The following is a 25,650-nucleotide window of genomic DNA, read 5'->3' as shown; positions in this document are numbered from 1 at the left end:
TTAAAAAGATGCAAATAAATGGAAAGACATCCTGTGTTCATGGATTGGAATTCTTAATATTGTTAAGAAGTCAATAATACCCAAAGTGATCTACAGAGTCCGTGCAATCCCTATCAAAATCCCGACAACATTTCTTTTTACAGAAGTCAGAAAATCCATCCTAAAATTCATATGGAATCTCAAAGGATGCTGAATAGACAAAATAGTCTTGCACAAGAACAAAGTGGAAGTCTTATACTTCCTGATTTCAAAACTTACTACAAAGCTACAGTAATCCAAATAGTGTGGTACTGGCATAAAGACAGACATATGAACCAATGGAATAGAATAGAGAGCCCAGAAATAAACCTGTGTGTGTGCATACAAATGATTTTCGATAAGGGTGCCAAGACCATTCAATGGGGAAAGAACAGTCTTTTCAACAAATGGTGCTGAGAAAACTGGATAACCACATGCAGAAGAATGAAGTGGACTCTTACCTTATGCCATATATAAAAATTAACTCAAAATGGGTCAAAGACCTAAGCATAAGAGCTAAAACTATTATGTTTTGTGTTAGACAAAAACATAGGATAAAAGCTTTGTGACGGTGGATTTCTTGTTGATTTTTTGGGTATGACACCAGAAGCACAAGTAATAAAAGAAAAATTAGATAAATTGGACTACATCAAAATTTAAAACTTTTGTGCATTGAAGGACACTGTCAACAGAGTGGAGAGGCAACTCATGGAATGGAAGAAAATATTTGCCAATCATATAACTGATGAGGGTTTAATATCCAGAATGTAGAAGGAGCTACGAAATAACAACAAAAAAACAACCCTATCAAAAAATGGGCAAAGGGCTTGCATAACATTTATTGATATACAAGTGACCAACAGGTATATGAAAAGATGTTCAACATCACTAATCATTAGGAAAATGCAAATTAAAACCCCTATAAGATATCCTGTCACACCCATTAGGATGGCTATTGTCAAAAAACAAACAACCACCCAGAAAATAACAAGTGTTGGCAAGGCTGTGGAGAAATTGGAACCCTTGCACACTGTTGGTGGGAATGTAAAATAGTATAGCCACTGTGGAAAATAATATGGTTGTTCTTTAAAAAATTAAAAACAGAATTACCATTTTATCCAGCAATTCTGCTTCTGGGTATATAACCAAAAGATTTGAAAGTAGGAACTTGAATAAATATTTGTACCCCCATGTTCGTAGCAGCATTATTCACAAAAGCCAAAAGGTGGAAGCAACCCAAGCATCCACCAATGGATGAATGGATTTTAAAAAAATGTTATATACATACAATGGAAGATTACTTAGCTTTAAAAAGGAAATAAATTCTGACACATACTATATCATGGATGAACCTTGAAGACATTATGCTAAGTGAAATTAGCCAGTCACAAAAGGACAAATACTGTATGATTCCATTTATATGAGGTACCTAAAACAGTTAAATTCATACAGACATGAAGTAGAAGGGTGGTTGCCAGGGCCTAAGGGGAGGAAGGAATGTTTAATGGGGACAAAGTCTCAGTTTTGCAAGAAGAAAAAAATTTCTGGAGATGGATGGTGGTGATGGTTGCACAACAATGTGAACGTACTTAATGTCACTGAACTGTACACTTAAAAATGGTTAAAATGGGGGACTTCCCTGGTGGTGCAGTGGTTAAGACTCTGCGCTCCCTGTGCAGGGGGCCCAGGTTCGATCCCTGGTCAGGGAACTAGATCCCACATGCGTGCCGCAACTAAGAGTTCACCTGCCACAACTAAGGAGCCCACGAGCCGCAATTAAAGAGTCCATGTGCCACAACTAAGGAGCCTAACTAGGGAGCCGCCTGCCGCAACTAACTAGGGAGCCACCTGCCGCAACTAAGACTCAGTGCAACCAAATAAATAAATAAATATTTTAAAAAAGACGGTTAAAATGGTAAATTGCACATTACATGTATTTTACCACAATTTTAAAATTTTTTTAATTAAAAATTTAAAAACAAGATACAAAAAAGTATATGCTATATGATTCCATTTATTTAAGGTACAAAAATGAATCTGTGGTGTTAGATGTCAGGACAATGGTTAGTTACCCTTGGGAGAGGAGAATAGCTGGAAAGAAGCATGAAGAGGCTTCAGGGGTCCTGATGATGTTCTATTTCTTGATCAGAGTGTTATGACATGGGTATATACATTTTGTGAAATTCTTTAAGCTATATATTTGTGATTTGTACAGTTTTCTATGTGAATGTTACACTTCCAAAAGATTCCAAAATCGTAAATCATGAGCCCCACAGCAGACTATACAGAATCAGAATCTCTGAGGATGGGACCTGGGGACCCTGCATTTAAAAAATCGCCCTTCTAAGTTTTTCTTAAGAACATTGGATGCTGCAGATCTTTGCTAAAGGAAGAGAATTAGGTAAATATTTTTCCAGTGCCCCAGAATTCTTCAATTGCACCCTAACAATAAACATTCCTTAGAAAAGAAATTCTTGATATCCTTGAGTCATTTATCTTCTCCTGTTAGGAAACTCCACGTCATCTTTCAGGTGCTGAGTAAGAGAACTAAAAATAGTTAACAGCATATAGAAATATATAGTTTAATATATTACACTTAAAAATATGATTTCTTCTAATTTGTCAGACATACTATAACTTAAGAGTGTTTTATTAACGCCCTCTGAAAAATGGCAGGTGCTAGGGCCTAGTGGAATTCAGGCAACTAGGGTAGGAGGTGCACCCGGGGTGTGGTACAGTGCAAGCAAGTACAGAAAAGCCAGTTCTTCCCCATGTAAACTACTTAGACTCCATTTCATCTTTCTCATACCACCTCCAAGATTTCAGCAGCCTTTACCCTTTACCCTTTCGGTAAACCAAAAGCATGTTTCTTGCAAAGGCTCTATTGGAAGGAGCAGATCAAGATCGAGGTCTTGGACAAGCTCTTGGAGACCTTCTTGGAGGAGGCGGTCAGAAAAGAAGAGGAGCAGGAAATATTGGAGGGATAGTTGGAGGAATTGTGAATTTTATCAGTGAGGCTGAAGCTGCTCAGTATACGCCGGAACCACCACCCACTGAGCAGCATTTCACCAACGTGGAGGAAGTTAGGCGGTTTCGGCAACAATTTGCACAACTGGCTGGACCAGACATGGAGGTGGGTGCCACTCACCTAATGAATATTCTCAACAAAGTCCTGTCTAAGCACAAGGATCTGAAGTCTGACGGCTTTAGTCTTGACACCTGCCGGAGCATCGTGTCCATCATGGACAGTGACACAACTGGAAAGCTGGGCTTCGAAGAATTTAAGTATCTCTGGAGAAACATCAAGAAATGGCAGCGTGTTTATAAGCAATATGACAGGGACCATTCTGGGTCTCTGGGAAGTTCTCAGCTTCGGGGGGCTCTGCAGGCAGCAGGCTTCCAGCTAAAGGAATAACTTTACCAAATGATTGTCCGCCAATATGCCGATGAGGATGGAAGTATGGATTTTTTTTTTAATTTATTTTATTTTTACTTATTTATTTTTGGCTGCGTTGGGTCTTCGCTGCTCCGCGCGGGCTTTCTTTAGTTGCCGCGAGCAGGGGCTACTCTTCGTTGCAGTGCACGGGCTTCTCATTGTGGTGGCATCTCTTGTTGGGAGCATGGGCTCTAGGCGCCTGGGCTTCAGTAGTTGTGGCACACGTGCTCAGTAGTTGTGGCTCACAGGCTCTAGAGCGTAGGCTCAGTAGTTGTGGCGCACGGGCTTAGTCGCTCCGTGGCATGTGGGATCTTCCCGGACCAGGGATTGCACCCCCGTCCCCTGCATTGGCAGGCAGATTCTTAACCACTGTGCCACCAGGGAAGCCCAGAAGTATGGATTTTAACAACTTCATCAGCTGCCTGGTTCACCTGGATGCCATGTTTCGTGCACCCAAATCCCTGGATAGAGATGTGGATGGCCTGATTCAGGTGTCTATCCAAGAATGGCTGCAGCTGACCATATATTCCTAAAGTGGGCACTAAGTCGGGACTACCCCAGGGGACAGGAGTGCTGGAAGCTTAGCCATGCTCTCTGCACGGTTGCGGTTACCCCATCCAAAGCTGTCATTTTCTGCCGAGTTCTTTCATAACCCGACCTATTTCTGAACTTGTGCTGCCCTTTACTGCTTAATTAAACAGATTTTTCATGAAAAATGTCCTGAGTGGTTTGTATGTCGGCTCTTTGAGACACAGGATTTATATGGACATATATGTGATGGGAGTGCAAGGCAGGCTCTAATGGAGTAGATTTTAATAGGTCATTTCTTATTTGGTGAATGAATTTCAAAGAGCAGGAAAGCTGTTGTTGTTATTGTTAAGAATGAAATTTTGAAAAATATCCTGGAATAAATCAAGAAAGCTCTCAGGAGATATATTTTTTTCCTTTAAAAAAGGTGAGGAGGCAGGAAATTCAAAATCTGTTTTTCTCTTAATTCACATCTGGTCTTTCTATTACATTTTTTTTAAGTGTTTTCCTGGAAACCTGCTTAACTGTATAGAAACAGGTTCAGAAATGTGAAATTAAGCAGTTTTATAAAAGGTAGTATTTTTTTAATGGTGGAACAACTGTCTAAACTCTAGAATTCTTTAGTCTCATTTCTCTAGTAAAATAAGCGTGTAACAGTTTTGTTTTGATATAATTGTAAAAAGGATCAGGGCATTGGGGAATGAAAGAGTGTACTTATAGTTGAAATGTCTCTAGTTGCCTTAATGAATCAAAGTGATCACTCTTACATGTACTTCAAAATCAGGCACGCCCTGCTGATGTTAGCCAGCTCTTGTCATGTCTTGCCCTGCCTCAGAGCAAAGAATATTCTTTCATTTGTTTGAGAACTGCAGACAGGAAAAAAAGTAAACAAAGAAAATGTACACAAATCATAACCAGTTATTTGGTATCTAAAGCGATAGAGAGATGTATAAATGTTGCTGAGTCTTTATTGCAGTGGTTCTCAGCCCTGACTGCAATTTAGAATCACCTGGAGAACTCTTGCGCTGAGTACCACTCCACATGAGTTAAATAAAAATCTTTAGAGGTGGGGCTCAGAGATGAGTATTTTTTAAAGCTCCCCAGGTGATTCTGATGAGCAACCAAGGTTGACAGCCACAGCTTTAAGGTTAGGCTGTCTTCACTGTATTTTTCATATTAGTCTCAGCTGAAAACTGAGGTCCCCACAGGAGTCAGTGTTGCCAGCTTCCAAAAAAAAGAAGATAGGAGTATGGAGAAACTGCCACCCAAAAAGCAGGGGTAGTTGTGCCTTTCTTGTGAATGGCCCTTGGTTTGGCTTTTTCATTTTGATTCAGGTGGTGATAACGGGGCAAACAATCCAGGAACCCCCGGCCAGTAGACTCAGCTGGAGAGGCTGCATTTTCAAGTGCTCTGTTCATCTGCCTATTTAATTGGTTTCTACCCCTACTGCTTCTCTGGTTTTTAATGCATTCCCTCTCTCCCAATCTACTTTGGAGGATCATCCTGAGTTTGGAGATAAATCCTTCCTTTTTGACTCATTTAGAGGAAAGCTGTAACTGTTGAAATGATGTAACTGGCCTGTTAACAGCCCTCAGCTGCCTGTTAGAAATCCCCAGAGAAAATAGGAGAGGTTGGCACTTGGCCTCTGTGGACACCATTATCACCATCATATAATATTTATGAAATACCACATGCGTGTAATTCTGAATTGAGCCAAGCCCAGAGATCACGTCCGCTTTCCTCAGGGGACTTGTAATTTAAACTTGGTCTGGGAAGCTACTTAAAACAGGTGTGGTTATATTAGAATGAGGCTGCTGCCAGCAACCACACATTAACATCAGGATCCCTGTTTTAGAATACGGCCACTAGTATGTTAGGCATGGCTGTAGTAATATAACCAGGAAAGGGGAAATCTGCCAAGATGCCTTTTAAGGTCTCAGAATATTAAGTTTATAATTTAACCTTTCCACATGATGGTTGAGGAAAAGAAAATGTAGCCCCACTTTTCTCCCCTCACTTCATTTTAAATGTTTTATGAAAGTTAAGACAATTATCTCACAGTAGGGGTGGTATTAAGTATTTCTCTTGCTCTTCAAGTTAAGGGATTACCTACTTTGATGATTCTCTTCCTGCAAGCACAGGGCAAAACATCCTGAAGTTACCTAAGTTTCTCTTTTGTTCTTTTCTGAATTTGTGTAAAATTTGACAAATAACCCCAGGCACTAGAGTGGATCCCAGAAAATTTAGTCCGAAGTCTGGATTTTTCCAAGTAAACAAACTTTTGGCATTGTGTAGAACCAATAGCCTAACAAGTGATTGAATTTCTAAATTTCCATCTAATGGTTTTTTTGTTGTTGTTTGTTTGTTTGTTTTAGTTGGTGTTTTAAAGGCACATCTTCAGTGTAAGAGGGAGTATTTACCTGATAATTTTTTTCAAATGTTGCCTTTTCTACATGGAAGACTACTGATAGCCTAAGATGAAGGGCTTTCATTAATATAACTCCATCTCATTTTCAAATTTCTAAAAGCAATACAATCAATGTAGTAAGTTGAAAATAATTATGATTTTGTTTAAATGTGAAATTATACATCTACGTTTTTAAATTTCAAAATATCCCATATGATTTTGAAAAACACCTTAGTCGTGATATAATACACTGAATTCTGTAACCTATAATAGCAGGAAAAAGAACTGTGTGTTCTGTACCTAAGAACAGCAAATGTCCAAAAACATTCAAAATTTGTATATCATCTTAAAGGTCACTTTTAAAATATTTTTTGAATAATAGTGCATGTGATTTAAAAGTTGATTTATGTATCAACTTCAATCAGAAATTTCATCAGTAATATTGCACAACTAACCCATAGTCAGGCCTTAAAAAATATTTGCTGAGGCACCTGCAGGGCACTGATACTTAATGTACCTATTAATCTTGAAGTGCTTTCAGAATTACTTCTTTTTAAATGTCTATTTTTAATGCTAAGTGGATTAAAACAATTTAATTCCTAGAAAATTGATAATACAATTATGCAGGTGGGTAGAAATATGCTCTTAATAAGAATATTGAGGTGAACAGAATACCTCTTCCCTGACTCTCCTGGATAACTGAGAATTTATTGAATTTGAATAATACTCTTCCTGAGGAGTTCCATTGGTTTTTAAAGGAAAGAACCACAGCTTTGAGGAATAATTTTTTACCATGGGACTGATTTGAATTTGAAAGATTAAAGGAGTGTATTTTGCTGTATACTTTTTTATTATCTGTTTTTGAATATATTTTGTCAACTTGCCTGCTTTAATTTGAATGATTGGGAGTCAGATTACCTAAATGTTAATTGTCATTATGGCAATAGTGAGTTTTGTGAGCTCAAGTAAAACTTACACCTCAATTTTTCATTAGTAAAAATGAAGAAGTTGAATGGATGATTTCTAAGATTCCTTCCAGTTCTAAATTTTATTATTCTGAAATTGGAACATTAAAATGTATTATTTTATTAGTCTTATAATGAAATCTCTCAGAATAATTTCTATGCTGCCTTTTTTCCTTCACATTACTAGGATGAAAACTTACATATAGTTTCTCATGTGATTGATTATCAAGAGTCTACTTTAATATTCTTTTGTCGGTCAAAGCCACTCATATAAAACTGTTAAAGAAAACCAGGAGTCCAGAATATTACCTTTATTCGTGAATAGCAGTAATACTAAGGGTCTTTTACATTTGTCTTTCTCCATCTGAAAAATAAGCTATAATGCTTGACCTGTATTATACATAGGGTCCGGTAATATAGATAAAAATTGGATGCCTCACAATAAATCAAAGGCGTATTTCCAATCATACTACCTATGACCATATCTTCAATGTCCATAGATCATTCTTTTTTTAAAATTTATTTAATTCAAGTATAGTTGACTTACAATGTTATGTTAATTTCCACTGTACAGCAAAGTGATTCAGTTATACATATATATACTTATTTTCATATTCTTTTCCATTATGGTTTATCACAGGATATTGAATATATTCATAGGTCATTCTTATATCTATACTTAAGAACTTCTTTTTTTTGAATTTTAGAATTTTATTTTTTTTATACAGCAGGTTCTTATTAGTTATCCATTTTATACATATTAGTGTATAAATGTCAATCCTAATCTCCCAATTCATCACACCACCACCACCACCCACCTCCCCACCATTTTCCCCCCTTGGTGTCCATACATTTGTTCTCTATATCTGTGTCTCTATTTCTGCCCTGCAAACCAGTTCATTATACTTCAGAACTTCTATTCAAGACTTCTATGTTGCTTAGTGGAGAAAACCAATTGCAGAATAAATTTACCTTTATTGAGCATATATTCACGGTACAATAAGCTGTTCAGCCTCTAAGGCCTAATGAACAACAGCCCTCCATAGTACAGAAGAAAATTAAACGTTAGTGGCACAAGGAAAATTATGTCCCTTAAAACTCTACCTTCTCTGAAACTTCTGGGGTGATGAAAATATCATAGCCATCAATTGTGATGGTGGTTACCCTGGTGTCTGCATTTTTTCAAAGAACATCAAACTGTACACTTAAAATGGATGCTTTTTATTGACTGTAATTGATACCTCAATAAAGTCGATTAAAGGAAAGGCAGAAAACAGCTGTCTTAGAGGCTGGTAATCAGACAAAATTGAAGTCGGATGACCTGAATTTTAAATCCTAGGAAGAAACCCTGTTACTTTAGGGAAATCTTGAATCCTCTGTTTCTACCTTCTCCGATGAGAAAGTGAAGGTAAATTATTCCTTTTTAGCTCCCACCCTGCAGCAAGATAAAGTAGTATGGTGACAGTGAGTCTTGGTTGCTTTGAGAAGCTGAGGAAAGCTACAAGATTTTTTTTCCCTAGAAAAATGTACATATAAATAGGGCTGGGACTTCCCTGGCGGTCCAGGGGTTAAGACTCCACACTTCCACTCTACGGGACGTAGGTTCGATCCCTGGTCAGGGGTTAAGACACCACGCTTCCATTGCAGGGGGCACAGGTTCGATCCCTGGTCAGGGAACTAAGATCCCGCGTGCCCTGTGGCTCGGCCAAAAACAAAATAAAGGCACACCCTTTCGGGGGCTTCACAGCCTTCCCTTTCAAGCTCATCTATGAAACCCCAGTGAAAAACACTGCCTAAGTGTCTTAAGGTGAACCCAAAGTATCAATAGTAGGTAAGGGTAGGTGAGGAAAAGGTAACATCGTTTTTAGCACCTACCTGTGTGTGCTAGGCAATGGGAATACACTGCACAGAGGAAGGCAATCCCTGCCCTAGAGGAACTCTTGATGGTTGAAATGTAGACACTTAGTCACAGTTAAAGATTGCGCTCTTATCAGTGCCAAACATCTGCTAACCTATCAAGTATCACACTTAGCTTTGTTGTTACTAGTTCATAGTTTATCTGGCAACATGAAGATCTTGCTGCCAAAGTGATTCCACACCTGGGATCATAATCATTGTGCTCATTGTTCTCTTCCTTTCTCCCTCCTCCTCCTCCTCTCTTTCCCCCTCCATCTTTCTCTTCCACCCTCCATCTCACTTTTCCTTTCTCCTCTTCCCCTTTCCTTCTTGTTCTCTCTCTTCTATCTCTTCCTTCCATCCTCCCTCCTTCTCTGCCTTGCCTCTCTCTCCCTTTCTTCCTCTCTTCCTTAAGCTTTCTCTCCTTTCTCCCCATTTCATCTTCTCAGTGTTCCCATCTAGGTGAGTAGTTCATGTGTAGGAAAAACTCTGTATTCGGTCAGCATGGATTAGAATTATCAACCCCTTCTTTTATAATACCATCAAGAAATACCTGCTGAAGTGTATAGATATAAACATCATACGAATTGTTTAGTTTCCAAGACTTAGAAGTGCAGGATCGGGCTTCCCTGGCGGCGCAGTGGTTGAGAGTCCACCTGTCGATGCAGGGGACACGGGTTCGTGTCCTGGTCCGGGAAGATCCCACATGCCGCGGAGCAGCTGGGCCCGTGAGCCATGGCTGCTGAGCCTGCGCGTCCGGAGGAGCCTGTGCTCCACAATGGGAGAGGCCACAACAGTGAGAGGCCCGCGTACCACAAAAAAAAAAAAAAAAAAAAGTGCAGGATCTTCCAGGGTCCGATATCACTAAGGGGCCCTTGAAGTTGCTCGGGTTTGCTTACTTTCTCCTGCTTTATTGCAGAGTAAGCACAGAAAGAAGAAAGAAGGTAGCTGTGATTATTGCCTCAATTTGCCCCTTTCCTTTCCCTTCTATCTCCTACATGGAGAAAGTCTCTTAGTGACCCACTGGTGTTGGCCATCATGGCAGGCCCACCATCGATGGTGGAATGAAGGCTTCAGTCCCACCTAGGATGAAATCCCCCATCCTGCTTCCCAGAGAGGCTCCCATCAAGGCTGAGCTCAGGAACCCACAATGAGTGCCATAGAGCCACTCTAAGTGAGCCTCAGTGATAAAATGTTTATACTGATCACTCAGCAGGAATATATTTTTCTTCCTTCTGAGTTGGGTATGGGTGGGCCACTCACTAGCTGTTCTATCTCAGTGCGAACTTTTTTCCAGATTGGCTCAGTGCATGACGAGGCTGAGCTCCGTGGCATGTCTGAATTTCGCCTTGTGGGCTGTGATTAATAGTCATTCAACCAGTGGCCCTGCTAACTGATTTCTCCCATCCTTTCACAGAACCATGATGGCAGTGTCGACTTCCGAGAGTATGTAATTGGCCTGGCTGTCCTGTGCAACCCTGCCAACACAGAGGAGATCATCCAGGTGGCATTTAAGGTACTGTCAGCCCCACTGAAATCATCTTGGTCTGTCTTGTAAACAAGTGTTGACTCTAAGTGTATTATCTGAAAATCAGTGCATCTATTACGAGTGTTTATAGATCTGCTGTGACATGTACACGAGGGCAATGTGATTAAGACAATCACTACCAAGAATAAAGAAAAGACAAGCATCCATTTAAGCAAAAAGAAAGTCTTTGGAAGCAGCCTAGTTAACAGCATTAAAATTGAAGAGCAGGTGCTTTCATAAATTAGTTTAAAAATTATTTCTTTTCAGCCTCCCCATTTTGGAGCCCCAAAGTGAGGTTTATAAATAAACGCCACCTGTCTATAGTCATCCCAGTTCACCAGGCAGCAAGTTCTGATCCATCCTTATTTTCTCACTCTGTATGTCAGAGATATTTTAGGTGATCTTTTCCCGATGGAGTTTATTTTGTTGTGGTGGTGTCAGGTGAATACCATCATAAATGTCTCAAGTTTCCACCCTATGTGTTTTCCTGTATATCACATATATTGTCACAGCAGTATGGGAGGTTGAGGGGCAGATGAATAAAATCCATGTCCCCCATCCCTAGCAAAACTTAATGGAGGTTTGAATTATGAGAACTCAGATTCCATTTTATCACTTATATATGCAAAAAGGAGAGGGAAGAATACATTCCCAAAGTGTGTTTTGGTTCTTTGGAGATGAAACGTGCTTTATCTAATTAGTATTTGAATGGGATGTTCCCTTCCATATTCTAATCTTACATGATCTGCTCTCAAGTAAAACAAAAACTTGATCTCACTTACCAAGCTGTGTATGTGGAATCTTATCGTACAGCTCTTTGAGTCTCTGCTTCATCCACCATAACAGCTGAGGACCTTCCCCATGCCTCTTTCCTACTCTTATTTCTTCCTGATTTTCTCTGAGAAGAATACCCCACTGTGTCCTCAACAAATGTTTTCCCCTCTATCATCTAGAAAGACCCTCTTCCTCCCAGAGTCCTTTCTCACATCTTAGAGGCCACCTGGGATAGCCTCACGAATTTCCATGTGTTCTATCCTTGACAGAGGAGTCCCCAGGTTGACTTCTTATTTCAGATTGGTTTCAACTGAGTTAACTGCTAGGCCTATAAAGAACCTAAGAGGTTGATGCTTAGCAGATGGTCTCAAGGCAAGGGCCAGAACTCTTTCCAAGCTGAAAACTTTTACAGACTTATTCATCATAAAACCTAAAATTATACACATAGCTAACTTATTCCAACCCAGACATTTCTGTTTCTGTTCTGAGATTGTCTGTGTGATTATAAGGTCAGCTGGGCAAGTGGTCACTTTGGGTTTACCAATGAAAGACCTGATAGAAAATTTGGTCCTTAATCATAGTAATTATTGTCTTTAAAGAAGTCCTGAGATTTTTCTCTAGCCTAGACCTTGGTTTTGAGGGGGGACAGGGAGAGGAAAGAAGGACCTAAAACTATAATTAGCTCTTTTTTCAGTAAAGCAAGTGTCATGTTTTACTTTGGTTATTTTTTTAACCTTCTCAGGGGTGTATGATGTTTTGGTTTTTTTATTTTGTTTTGTTTAAGTGTCTATTTTTTTATTTTTTTAATTTATTTTTTGGCTGTGTTGGGTCTTCGTTGCTGTGTGCGGGCTTTCTCTAGTTGCGTCGAGCAGGGGCTACTCTTCATTGCGGTGCACGGGCTTCTCACTGCGGTGGCTTCTCTTGTTGTGGAGCACGGGTTCTAGGCATGTGGGCTTCAGTAGTTGTGGCTCGCAGGCTCAGTAGTTGTGGCTCGCGGGCTCTAGAGCGCAGGCTCAGTAGCTGTGGCGCATGGGCTTAGTTGCTCCATGGCATGTGGGATCTTCCCGGACCAGGGATCGAACCAGTGACCCCTGCATTGGCAGGCAGATTCTTAACCACTGTGCCACCAGGGAAGTCCCTGTATGACGTTTTTGAAAATTATTTTGGCATGCTTCTAATTTTCATTTAGTAGTATCATTTTGTATATATACAGAATGCATTCACATCCTTTTATTTGGGTAACACTTCACAGTTAACTTCCCATCTTTGATCATATTTCATCATCACGGTGACCTTTAGAGGTAGAATATTAGTCAGCATTCTTCAGTTGTAAGCAGTAGGCATAGACTCTCGTGGAGGAATCAGTTGTGAGGACAGCAAGCAGGCTCCAGGGAATACTCCCAAGCAGGCAGCTCCAGAGGTCCCAGCTGCGGGAGCTGCTCTACATCTCCCTTGGGCACTGCCGTTAGAGTGAGCAAACTCCAACGCTGTTCATCATTCAAATTCCAGGCAGAGTCCAAATGGCCTTGGACCATGTGCTTGCTAGGAAAGACAGGATGTTTTGATGCAGAGTCCCACAGCATTCCGTGCACTGGGGAGATATCACTCCCCCATTCTCCGAGGAAAATGAGGTGTTAAACCTTCTACCAGAGCCCAGAGCATGAGATTTACCTTAGGTCGGGGAACTCTGTAATAGGGAACCTATTGGGAGCGATGAGGAATTGAGAGAAATGGAGGGGTTTTTGTGGGGTAGTTGTGACAAATGACAAATGGAGAGGAAGTAAAAGCCCCCAGAATGGATGTGTGAAGGCAACTTATACAGAAGGAAGAGCCATCAAAGCACCAAATTTAGATGATTTGATAAGATGGTGAGAATTCTTTAGGAATGGAAGACTTTTACAGAAAAATTAGAATTTGTGAGAAGGTGGGGGAGGTTGTGACTGAATCCTGGCAGTTAATGACTGAAGTCCAAGGCCCATAAAGAGCCCTGGGGGTACTGTTGTGAAAACAAATGCTAGCTAATTCACTTTGCACTTTCCAGCTATCTTATCGTCCATTTAGGGGCTGAGTAGTAGAAAATGGACTAGGAGTCCGTGCCTTCTTATCTGGGGGCAGCAAATCACAACTTCGAATTATATTTTCCTCCTCCCACCCTAGTGGACAATTAAAACACTATTCAGTATTTGCTTATTGTTCTTTTCATGATTATCACACCTTATCCAATGCCTGTTTTTGATTGTGTATTTGGTCAGAAGTGGATACCTTAACATGAGGAACTGTAGATATCTGCCTGCATTTGGACGACAGCTGGACCATTTACAAGCTGTGTGACCTTGGGAAAGTTACCTGGCTTCCTTGTTCCTCAGCTTTCTCATCTGTGAGATAGGGCTAATAACAACACCTCCCTTACATAAGACTATTATTAGGGTTAAATGAGTGTGTAAAGTGATTTGAACATGTTGGATCAGTGCCTGTAAAGAGTCAGTGTCGATATCATGAAAAAATGTTAATACCCTGGAGAGGATTATGAATATGGCATATTAATTATCTATCAGTTACCCCTGCTTTGCTGCTTGACTTTCAGTCTATCCCACCCTTTCCCCTCTGCCTATAAACATATTGTCTCTCCCTTCCTGAAGGCAGCCTCCTTTTGCATGTGGCTATTACCCCATTTATCTCCTGTGCTTTATTCCATAATTTCTTAAAAGAAGAGCCATGCCTGTTGCCTCCATGCCTCACCTCTCTATTCATTGCTTGATTCCCGTTACCATCCGTCGCCAGGATCTCCTAATTGCCAAATCCAGCAAACCTTCTTGCTTGGCCGAGTTTCTTCCTCTTTCCTGAAAACCTTCCCTAGCTTCCAAGATGCATGCTCTTTCTTTCTGCTTCTCCATCTCTCTGGCTGCTGCTTCTGAGTTTTTCTGGCCGGTTCCTCTTCCCTGCACACACCTCAACTCTTGCTGTTCCCAGGGCTCTGCCTTACTTTGTGCACTTTCTACAGAGAAGCTCAAACACACTCGTAGTTTCAATCTTTACCTGAATTCATATCTCAAGCCTCATCACTCTCCTGAGCTGATGTGCTGAATCTTAACTTCCTCCTGGCACTTCTGACTCAAATGTAAGCTCTCCAAGTCTAACCCTTGATCTCATTGGGAACCTGTTTTCCCACTCTTGGTAACATAACCCACTTTCACCCACTTGCCCAAGCTAGAATCCCTCAGCCATCTTTAGCTCCTTCTTTTCCATCACTACAGACCTCTAATTGATATGTAAGTCCTGTCTTTGCTTCCTTATAAATTGTCTCTTCCTGCCCTTCCTGCTTCTCCACCCCAGACTCTTAATTGTTTTTCATGACTCTAGTCTTTTCAACTTTCTGCCCTCTCTCCATCCTCCACACTTTGCCTCAGAGAGCTCCCTCAGTTCACAGGCAATCACACCACAGCCCTTCCCATCATAATCCTGCAAGGGTAGATGAGGCCTTATATGTCCATCATGATCTGATCCTTGCTTGTCTTTCTCTCTCCTGACTTGAGCCCCAGGCAATTGCCTGCCAGTCCTTGTATGTTCTGGTAATATCTCTTCATGTTTTAAGACCCAACTCAAATGTCATAAAGCCTTCCCTGACCTCTCCGGGTAGGATTCATCTTGTTCTACACAGGACTCCCATGTGCTTTTGTACTTACTATGGTTATAGCCCCTATTTTTTCCATGTGCTTTTGTACTTACTATGGTCGTAGCCCCTATTTTTTTTAAGATTTATTTATTATTTTATTTATTTTTGGCTGCGGCACACAAGATCTTTTGTTGCAGCGCACGAGCTTCTCTCTAGTTGTGGTGCACAGGCTCCAGGGCGCGTGGGCTCTGTAGTTTGTGGCATGGGGTCTCTCTAGTTAAGGCGTGAGAGCTCAGTAGTTGTGGCATGTGGGCCTAGTTGCCCCGCGGCACGTGGGATCCCAGTTCCCTGACCAGGGATCGAACCCACACCCCTGAATTATAAGGCAGATTCTTTACCACTGGACCACCAGGGAAGTCCCTGTAGCCCCTATTTTAATCCTGTCTCTTTCTACCACCAAACTATAAGTATTGTGAAGGCAGCAGATACCATACTTATGGACATATATCCCTAGCCCCCCAGCACAATGAATGTCTGAATTACTAAATGGTTTATTTTTTAAGATTATTACATACCACCATTGCTCTGGAGGAGCTCAGTCTTAGGCTTTATTTTCTTTTTCCTTCAGCTCTTTGATGTTGACGAGGATGGCTTCATAACAGAGGAAGAGTTCGCCACCATTCTGCAGGCTTCCCTTGGAGTGCCTGACCTTGATGTTTCTGGTCTCTTCAAGGAAATAGCCCAGGGGGATTCTGTTTCGTATGGTGAGTAGGCAGTTTGGCTCCTGATTCGGTGTACTGTACAGTATACAGTGTACATCCAGACTATGACTGACCCTCATACAAGAGTGTTGTTCCCCCCACTAATATGTTAATAATAGAATTAATAGTAACAATGATGATGATAGTAATAATAGTAGTGGCGTAATGGTAGAAGCTAATTATTGAGGACTTACCATATGCTAAGCACTCTTCACACATTTTATATATATTAATTCATTTATTCTTTATAGCAAGCCTATTCGATCAATACTCTTCATTATTCTTTTTTTTTTTTTTGCGGTATGCGGGCCTCTCACTGTTGTGGCCTCTCGCGTTGCGGAGCACAGGCTCCGGACGCGCAGGCTCAGCAGCCATGGCCCACGGGCCCAGCCGCTCTGCGGCATGTGGGATCTTCCCAGACCGGGGCACGAACCCGTGTCCCCTGCATCGGCAGGCGGACTCTCAACCACTGCGCCACCAGGGAAGCCCTACTCTTCTGTTTTTAATTACTGTCATTTTGGCTCTCCTTATTCTATTTTGGGTAATTAAGTGCCTAGGGCACTTATCTATTATGTTCATTAAAAAAAAAAAGGATAAAATGGCAAGTATATACTGATATAAAACTTAAGAGTCTGGGCTTCCCTGGTGGCGCAGTGGTTGAGAGTCCACCTGCCTTTGCAGGGGACACGGGTTCGTGCCCTGGTCCGGGAGGATCCCACATGCCGCGGAGCGGCTGGGCCCGTGAGCCATGGCCCCTGAGCCTGCGCCTCCAGAGCCTGTGCTCCGCAACGGGAGAGGCCACAACAGTGAGAGGCCTGCGTACCGCAAAAAAAAAAAAAAAACCAAAAACTTAAGAGTCATAAACCCCATGTGTACTAATTCTCTGACCATTTTCATTGCATAGTTAATACTCTGTATTACTCCTAACTACAAATTTTGAAAAACTATTTGGAATAACTATTTCAATGGAAGCTAATACTAAGAATTATTTTTAGGTAGTCATATTTTTACCTGTCAGTTTTAATATGTTTTTAGGGAAATCTACTCTGTTTTTTGGAGTTCAACCTTTTTCTTTTTAGAATACACAGAATATCTCCCTTTCCCCAATATTATGCAAGCCCACTTTTTTTTGCAGGAATGTTTGAGGTATTTAAGTATGATTTTATGAAAGAATAGGTATAGACATGTATCATGAATGTATCCATTTACATTATTTAAATGTGATCGTTTAAATTGTTTTCATTCTTGGTTTTCCTTTAGCCAAATTAATGCCCAAATTCTACTTATTGCCAGCTCTCAGCACTTCTAGAAATGAGGTACTCTTTAATGCCACGAGCATCCTCAAAGAGGACAGAGAGCCTTGATCTTTTGACCAGAGCACAAGTCTTAAAATTAAAGCTCGTGGTTTCAGTAGATCAGCACTCCTGCCCACGTATCTTAGAAGTCACTTACGTCCTCTGTATCTCCGTCACTGAAATAGACTCATTCAGATAAATCTTTATTTTGGATGTTAAGAAAGAACAATTAATAGCTTGCTTAATTTGGAAATATAAAGTGCTCTGTCAGTGCAAAATAATGTTGTAATTGCAAAGAATGACCTGGGCTCTATCTGGTGACTTCCTCATCACTAAGACCTGTTTTTATCTTCAAGAGTTGCTAGATAGTCTAATGTGCCATGAAGTGGACACTCGGTTATTGGAGGATTTTTTTTTTTTAGTGAATGGATAGAAATAGGATATTGGGTTAAAAGCCTTTTATTATAGAGTCAAATAGCAAGCTGATTCAAAGACCAGGCTCACTTTGCTATATAAGCTCAATAAAGTTTTCTCCATCCAAACAGAAGAGGAGAGAGAAATGTCAAACTTGAGGGTAGCATCATATTTCAGAAACTCCAGGTTACCGGAGGCTTGGGGTTCAAATTCTGATGGTTAATTTTGTAAGCCTTCTATACTCTACCTCACTTCCTAAATCTCAAACACCTGAGATAAAAGGAGGCCTACTACTCAGGGGTCTTGTGATATGATTAGTGAATATTGTACACTCTACTTGCCCTTACTGATCATAAGTCAGGGCTCAGCTTTTCAAGATGGTTTATTTCTTTACCAGAGTTAAAGGTTAAAATAGTTTTAAAAGCCAGTAATAGAGAGTCCTGGGTAATAAATTTTGTTAACATTTTTTATTACAAAAAAATAATAAAATTACATAAAACATAAACATAGAGCACAACAAAGTTTTACAAATGAACCCTTGTGTAACTACCACTCAGGTCAAGGAATGGAGCTTTTCAATAACTCTAGAAACCTCCACGTGCCTATTCCCAAATAGAACCCCTTCCTCTGTCTTAAAGGAGGGAACTGTTGACCTGACTTAAAAAGGAATCTCTGCCTGCTTTGTTTTAGCATTTCACCACAAAAGTACACATCTTTAAATATATTTTAGTTTTGCCTAAGTTTTTGAACTTTACATAATGGTCTCATACAACATGTGTTCTTTTGCATCTGGCTTTTTTCATTCAACATTATGGTTTTGAGATTCATCCGTATTGTTACAACACAGCTATTCATTCATCTTCATTGCTGTGTAGCACTTTGTTCCACGAATATACAATGATTTACTTAGCCATTCCAACTGTTGACAAACGTTTGAATTGTTTCCATTTTTTACCTATTATGAATAATGTTGCTGTGAACATTCTCATACATGTCTCCCAGAGCACAATATGCACAAATTCTCTCGCTTATATACCCTGGAATAAAGTATGCATATCTTCAACTTGACTAGATAATGGAAAAAACTATCTCCCAAAGTGGTTGTATAATTTATAGGGGTTGAGTAATAGACTTTTGCAATCATTGTATTATTAAGATCATATGTTAATCTGCATCATGCCAAAAGAACATTCACCTCAATTTATTGGATTTTGTTTTTTCTCCTCTTTTAGAGGAATTTAAAAGTTTTGCCCTAAAGCATCCAGAATATGCTAAGATATTTACAACCTACTTAGACCTCCAGACGTGCCATGTGTTTTCATTACCAGAAGAAGTCCAAGCAACTCCCTCAGTCGTAAGTAATAAAGTCAGCCCTGAAAGTCATGAAGAGAGTACCTCAGACAAAAAGGACGACTGAAAGCAAACATTCTTAATAAGGAAAATGCGGTGGCTTTTACTTGAAATTTCAAAGGCATTTATTGATAGTATTTTATTTGTGATTGAGTAATGATGTTTAAAATAGAAAGCTTTTTTATAAAAAAAAAAGATAGATTTTCTTATTGAAATACTTCTATTCACATGTGTTTATCAAGTAATATTCATTTTCTTTTACATTATATTTTGCTATACTGATGGGCTTATTGGCGATAAAGATGTTTTTATGGATTTTCCAGGTTAATTTGCATATCCAAAGGAATGAAATGGTCTCCCTTATTTACTGATGAGCATTAATCAATGCTGCAAAAAGTTTTAAAAGTATAAATAATTTTTCATCTACTTTCCTCTAAAGAAATAAGGTTAGCTTTAATCCCTTCCCATTCTAGAAATAAGAATGAAGAGTCTGAGGAACGTTGCAGAATTTTATACCTTTAACTTCACAGATTCATTTTTTCCATTTGCATTTCAGTTTCTTGGATTACTGAACGTGGGGGGGATTGGAAGGGAGAGCTGCGCTAATTAGATGAGACTTCTTAAAAACTCATATTCTCTTGACCATGCATCCCTATTGTAGATTTCCTTAACCACCTGCTAAGGAGATCATAACCTTTTGCATGATCTACAGATTTAGAACTTTGTTTTAAAGACAACAGCTATGGCCAAAGGCTATGTGGGAATTGCCTTATTGAAGGTAACATTAATTGCCTAATGAGAAAAATTGTTTGCCACAGAGTTTAGTTTAATTTGAGTTGGGTAGTTTAGAAGGTAGCCCTTGCCCAGTAAATGAATCAGATTTACTTTATTTATATATTATTAGAATTAATATATTTTATCATCTAAATGGGAGTTTTATTTTATTAAGTGTCCTCTCAAATTTTAGAGCTTGACTGAAATATTTACAGGGAAAATACGAAAGGTTCCAAATTATCACCAAAAGCTAAGGAATCCAAAAACCTACTTTATTAATGCAAGACCACAATTTAACCCCCAGGCAAGAATTTAACAGTGATATTTTTTTCCTTTAGGTTAAGCAATAATTTCCCTCAAGTGCCATTTTATTATGTCATGCATGCTTACTAAAAAGTTTCATCCTTAAGTATGAAGGATGAAACAGTATGTTTGTTTGCTTTTTACATATCTTAAGCTATTTAGACAAAGCATTGAATAAGCTGAAAACAATTCCTTAAGTAATTAGGAAAGTACATCTTTATAATATTGGTTGTCATATGCAATTGAATGTATGTATTACTCAGGTACCATGATTTTTATCATAGAAAACCCACATATTAATCCCATTAATCGTGAAAAAGTAGCATTTTAAATTACAAGCTTTCTGTGAGGCTCTTGAAAGTGATCCCATTGTTTTCCTGTTTTAAAGTAATATTTTATGTTCTTTAAGTCCACTTCTGCCAATGTAATATGCCTATTTTATTATGTTACTGAACAAACTTGCTACATAAAATTCTTGGCAATTAAAAATTCTGGTTTTGCCATTCTGTCTCAAATGTAATATACCTTTTTAATATCATGGTTTGAATGTAAGTTTGCATATTTATGAATGTGATTAATCATTTTTGTTTGCATTTAAGCCTTATGAAATGTCAGACATAATTTTACCCTAATGAAAGACTCAAATTTTAGCCAAAGCAGCAATAGTTATTATTCCTAAAGAAGTTGACTTTTGACTGGTAGGGTGTATGTAATAACACAAGTCATGACTGTCAGTACTACTACCAACAAGGCCTCTACTTTTATGCCATCTAAACAAAGATTTCCTTCAAAGAGTTTTTTCTCCTCTTAGAATTTAAAGTAAGAAATTAAATTTAACTAAATCAGTTAAATGCACTGTGGTTTTATATAATAGTTTGAGAAAACGAGGTTACTCTTTGAAATGAGAAATACTAGATCCTAAGACCTATACACCATAAAAATTTCCATCAGAACAGTTCTATTGAAGGATAATGACATACTGAATGCTTATAGAACAAGTTGCTTGCATTATGCATATTTAATTCTCCTTTGCCAATGCTTTTAGAGTGTTGGGAGGCTGAGTGTGATCGCTAGTAGTACTACCTCTAATGGATATTTAAAAGAGCCCCTTTTAGAAGACACATGGTCTGCTGTCTGCATGAGGCACAGCAGTACAGATATCTGACTCCCAGACTCAGGAGCTCTCCCTTTCAGACTGTTACAGATGCAGGGTGGTTACTTGATGGCAGTTAATTGATACACCATTGACTGTATTGGAACAAGTGGGCTCTCGACCACAAAGGTCCTTGTGGAATTCTTATAAAGGAATCACTAAAGAGGATTAAAAGACACTAGTAAGAAACCATTCCCTAGGAAAGCATACATATTTATAATTCTTTTTTTCTTTTCTGTTCACTTGAATGGACTTTTCCATTTTTGGTAAATTGTTATACCAGAGTATTCCATCGATGCCATGCTGTGAGTTGACAGAGGCGAAGGCCCTCACAAAGTTCTTGACATATATCCAACATACATATCATGTATACATATCATAAACAATGTAGATGGTTTTTATATACTGCTTTTTCACTTGCAATGTAACATTTTCCAGTATCATTAAAATTACTTGGAAATGTGAATTTTTAAAAGTATACCTAATATTCCTTCAGATAGCTATAACATAATATATGTGATCATTCTTCAAATATTGAAACTGTAAGTTTGATTTTCATTTTGGCACTATTAAAAATAATCAACTCCATACTCCATAATAGTTTATAATTATGAATAGTTTGCTAAGGGGCTTATTTATACTTACTGAATTCCAAAATGAAAAATTTTTTGGCTAAAGATTTTATAATTATTAACTTTATTTTAAACTAATTTTATTACAGGAAAAAATTGAAATTATTATTTTTGATTCCATATTTTTAACCTCATGTAGTAGTTAACAGGTTCATGTCTTTTAAAGGTAAGTAGACTTCATCTTTTTGAAGGTATTCTTCCCTTTGTAAAAGTAACAGACTTACTAATTATTACAATAAGTAATAATAATAATACTACCAATCTGGCATCCTTACTATGTATCAGGCATTGTGCTAAGTGATTTACAGACATCAACACATTTAAACACTCAATGAAGCATAGGTATTATTGTCCCTAGTTTTACTAAACAAAATTTAGAACTATCCCTAAGTTACTCATTAAGTGGCGGAGCTTGCAATTAAACCTAATTTTGTCTGATTCCAAAGGCCATGCCTCTAATCATTTATATAAAGCAGCAAAGCTGCCTGATTTATAAAATTTATAGATTGAGCAGCTGCCCATGTATTTTTCTACTTGTGGGAAATTTTGACTTAGTTCTTTTTCTATTTTTTAATTTTTTATTTATTTATTTATCTTTTGGCTGCATTGTGTCTTTGTTGCTGCACGCGGGGTTTCTCTAGTTGTGGCGAGTGGGGACTACTCTTCGTTGTCATGTGCAGGCGTCTCATTGCGGTGGCTTCTCTTGATGAGGTGCACGGGCTGTAGGCACACGGGCCTCAGTAGTTGTGGCACGGGGGCTCAGTAGTTGTGGCTCACGGGCTCTAGAGCGCAGGCTCAGTAGTTGTGGCGCATGGTTGCTCCGCAGCATGTGGGATCTTCCTGGACTGGGGATCAAACCCGTGTCCCCTGCGTTGGCAGGTGGATTCTTAACCACTGTGCCACCAGGGAAGCCCTTGACTTAGTTCTTAAAGAGAGACAGAGGTAGTTCAGAGTGGTTCCAAGCAGTGGCTGAGATGGGGAAAAAGATTGGCCAACCCCAGCCTAGAAAAGGGAACCCTCCTGACCCTCTTCATTGTGGCCCAGGATAGATCAGCTGAAAACCCTGGAACCTTCCTGTAGGAATAGTCCAAGTTACTGTAAACCAAAGGTGAGGTGAATGCCAGGGTACTACAGTAACCTTTTTCCTTTGTGGGTAGTGGTGGAGCATGAATTCTCTACTTCTCATGGGTCCCTCTGCTGCAGTGGCCTTTTCTGTCACATGTCTGCTCTCAGAATAAAGTATATGATCAATAAAGGAGAGTCTGAGGGACCGAGGACAAAGCCAGAATTGCAATATCTAGGACCTTCGTTCTAACTATTGTGAAGCATTCCCTTTGCTGGTCTCCCTGCTTATATTTTTGCCCTCCTATATATCCTCTTGCCATACAGAAAGCACAAGTATTGTTTGAAAGCATAAACCAGATATCACTTCTCCAGTTAAATGTTTTCAAGGGCTACCCATTGCACTTTGGATAAAATCTCAAGTATTCAACATGACCTACAAGGCCCTGCCTGGTCTGTCCCCTACCATAGTCTAGATCTCCACCATCTCCAATCTCCTCCCTAACTAAACTCCCACCACACAATCTTTCTTTTCCTCCAACTGATGAAAGTCCCTTCCAGCCTCATGGTCTCTGTACTGCTGTTCCCTCTAGCTGGAGTGCTCTTTCCCAAAGATTTTCACCTTGTTTTCTCTTCTTCCTTCAGACTTAAAAAAAAAAAAAAAGAAAAACAGCTTCATCAAGATATGATTCACACACCATACAATTCACCCATGTAAAGTATACAAATCATCTTTTTTAGCATATTGACAGAGTTGTGCAACCATCACCTCTCATCTAAATTTTTTATTCTTGACTTCATTCAGATTCTAAATCAAATGTCACACCATCAAATGGGAATCTCCTATCACCTAATCAAAAAGCTCACTCTGTCTCTATGGGCAGTCTCAATCTCATTATCCTTTTCGGTAGTGCACTTAAACTTCTGGGGTTTTTGTTGTTGTTATATATATATATATATATATATAACAAATATATATTTATATATTAAAATATGTTTATATAATGTATTATTCGTGTATTTATTGTCTTTTATTCATAGCACTTAGAGGGTGTACCTGACAGTGAACACTCAGTATTTGAAGAATGAATAATGATAACATTATCTTTCACTTATTGTGCCTTGTATTGTATTTAGAATAGAGATCATCTTTACAACAAACTTGAAAACCTGGGATTATGATCCCTAAAACTAATATAGAAAATAAGGCTCAGAGAGGTTTTGTCACTTGCTCAGAGTTACATAATTGGTGAGTACCAGGGCTGGAATTCAAACCCAAGGCTGCCTGGCTCTAAGTGAAGGGACTTTTGATTAGGCCAAGGTCACTTGAACCCATAAAGTAAGTAAAAACTTATATGACAAGCTTCAGGTTCCAGAAACGTGGAAACTAGATAATCTGAGAACCCTCTGGCCACAAAACCCCTAGAATGTTGAACAAAATATCACCAACATATTTGAAATGTGTAGCTGAGCATGCACAATACTAAGGGAAATGCTCAAAGGCCAAAAATGAAAAGGGAGCTGGAACCCAGAACTGTGTGAAGGCATAAGTTACAGTTGACCTGGGGACATTCATCAATCTTAGTAACAAAGAGGGTTGTATTTTGTGGCTATGGGAAACAAAAGACAAGGTTTTTATATGATGTGGGGATTTGGAACTGAGATCTCAGGGGAGGAAAAAAAAAAAAAAAAAGACACTTGAAGGGCTATGCCCTCAGTAAAAGAATGAACTGCGAAAATTCATCTTCTGGTAAAGGAAGACTATGAGGAAATTTTTCTGTCCTGGCCTGGGTTCTAGGTTGGGGGAAAAATTCCTCTGATAACTTTTTTAAAACTTTCAATTCTTTTAAATGTTTTGAGACTCATTTTATGGCCCAGCCTATGATATATCTTGGTGAATGTCCCATGTGTACTAGAAAAGAATGTGTATTCTGCAATTGTTGGGTGTAATGTTTTAGAAACATAAGTTAGATCCAGTTATTTGATAGTGTTATATAAGTCCTCTTTATTCTTACTGTTTTTTTGTCTACTTGTTCTATTAATTATTGAAGAGGGATGTTGAAATCTCCAACTGTAATTGTGGTTTTAGAAACTGTCAGTTTGTCTGGAGTTTGCCATTGGTTTACAATCATTTTCAATTGTTATATAGTTTTGATAAAATAACCTTTTTATCATCATGAATATTCCTCTTTAATTCCAGTAATACTTGTTCTGTTAACATAGCCACTTCAACCACACCAACTTTCTTAGTGTTTGCATGTTTACCTTTTTCTATCTTTTTACTTTATATTTAATATTCATCTCTTAAATAAGTGTTTTGTGGTCTGTTTGGGTCTTGCTTTTATATCTTGTCTGACTTTCTTTGATCTTCTTTGATCTTTTTTCCTCCTTTCCTGATTTATTTTGGATTAATCAATATTTTTTGGTAATTTATTATCTTATTTTCTTTTGCCTTCTTAGCTGTACTTATTTATTTTTAGTGGTTGCTCCAGAGCTTACAATATATATCTTTAAATTAATATAGTTTACTTTCAAATAATAGTATACTTTTCACTTATAACATAGGAACCTTACAAATGTACTTCCAATTCACTCCATCCCATCATTTGTGCTATTGTAATATATCTTCTATGTGTTTTAAATCCCACAAGACACTTTTATCATTTTTGCTCTGAATAGTCAAGTTAAAAATTTAGAAAAAAAGGCCTATTTATATACATATTTACTGTCCCTAGCACTCT

General features: G+C 38.8%; 2 protein-coding genes across 4 annotated transcripts in view; both read left to right on the top strand.

Moving 5' to 3' along the window:
- LPCAT2 (lysophosphatidylcholine acyltransferase 2) overlaps positions 1 to 19,052 on the top strand; it is a gene marked incomplete at its 3' end in the record, with an annotated part of 62,891 nt that extends 43,839 nt beyond the window's left edge. For all 3 annotated transcript variants that reach the window (XM_079724375.1, XM_079724374.1, XM_079724373.1), the window contains 3 exons: positions 10,668 to 10,766; positions 15,794 to 15,929; positions 18,868 to 19,052. In XM_079724375.1, coding sequence (XP_079580501.1) covers positions 10,668 to 10,766; positions 15,794 to 15,929; positions 18,868 to 19,052 — 420 coding nt within the window. The remainder of the gene's footprint in view (positions 1 to 10,667; positions 10,767 to 15,793; positions 15,930 to 18,867) is intronic.
- Positions 2,882 to 4,034, top strand: CAPNS2 (calpain small subunit 2; the record flags this gene model as incomplete). The annotated part of the gene is given in 3 exon segments (XM_079724382.1): positions 2,882 to 3,430; positions 3,434 to 3,476; positions 3,836 to 4,034. Coding segments are annotated over 3 exon segments (744 nt in total). The 3' UTR covers positions 3,988 to 4,034.
- Positions 19,053 to 25,650: the final 6,598 nt, after the last annotated feature.

The sequence above is a fragment of the Hyperoodon ampullatus genome (genome assembly GCF_949752795.1).
Source record: "Hyperoodon ampullatus genome assembly, chromosome: 18".
NCBI classification, from domain to species: domain Eukaryota; kingdom Metazoa; phylum Chordata; class Mammalia; order Artiodactyla; family Ziphiidae; genus Hyperoodon; species Hyperoodon ampullatus.
The sequence above is the reverse complement of the archived record's forward strand: the minus strand, read 5'-3'. Positions and strand labels throughout refer to the sequence as shown.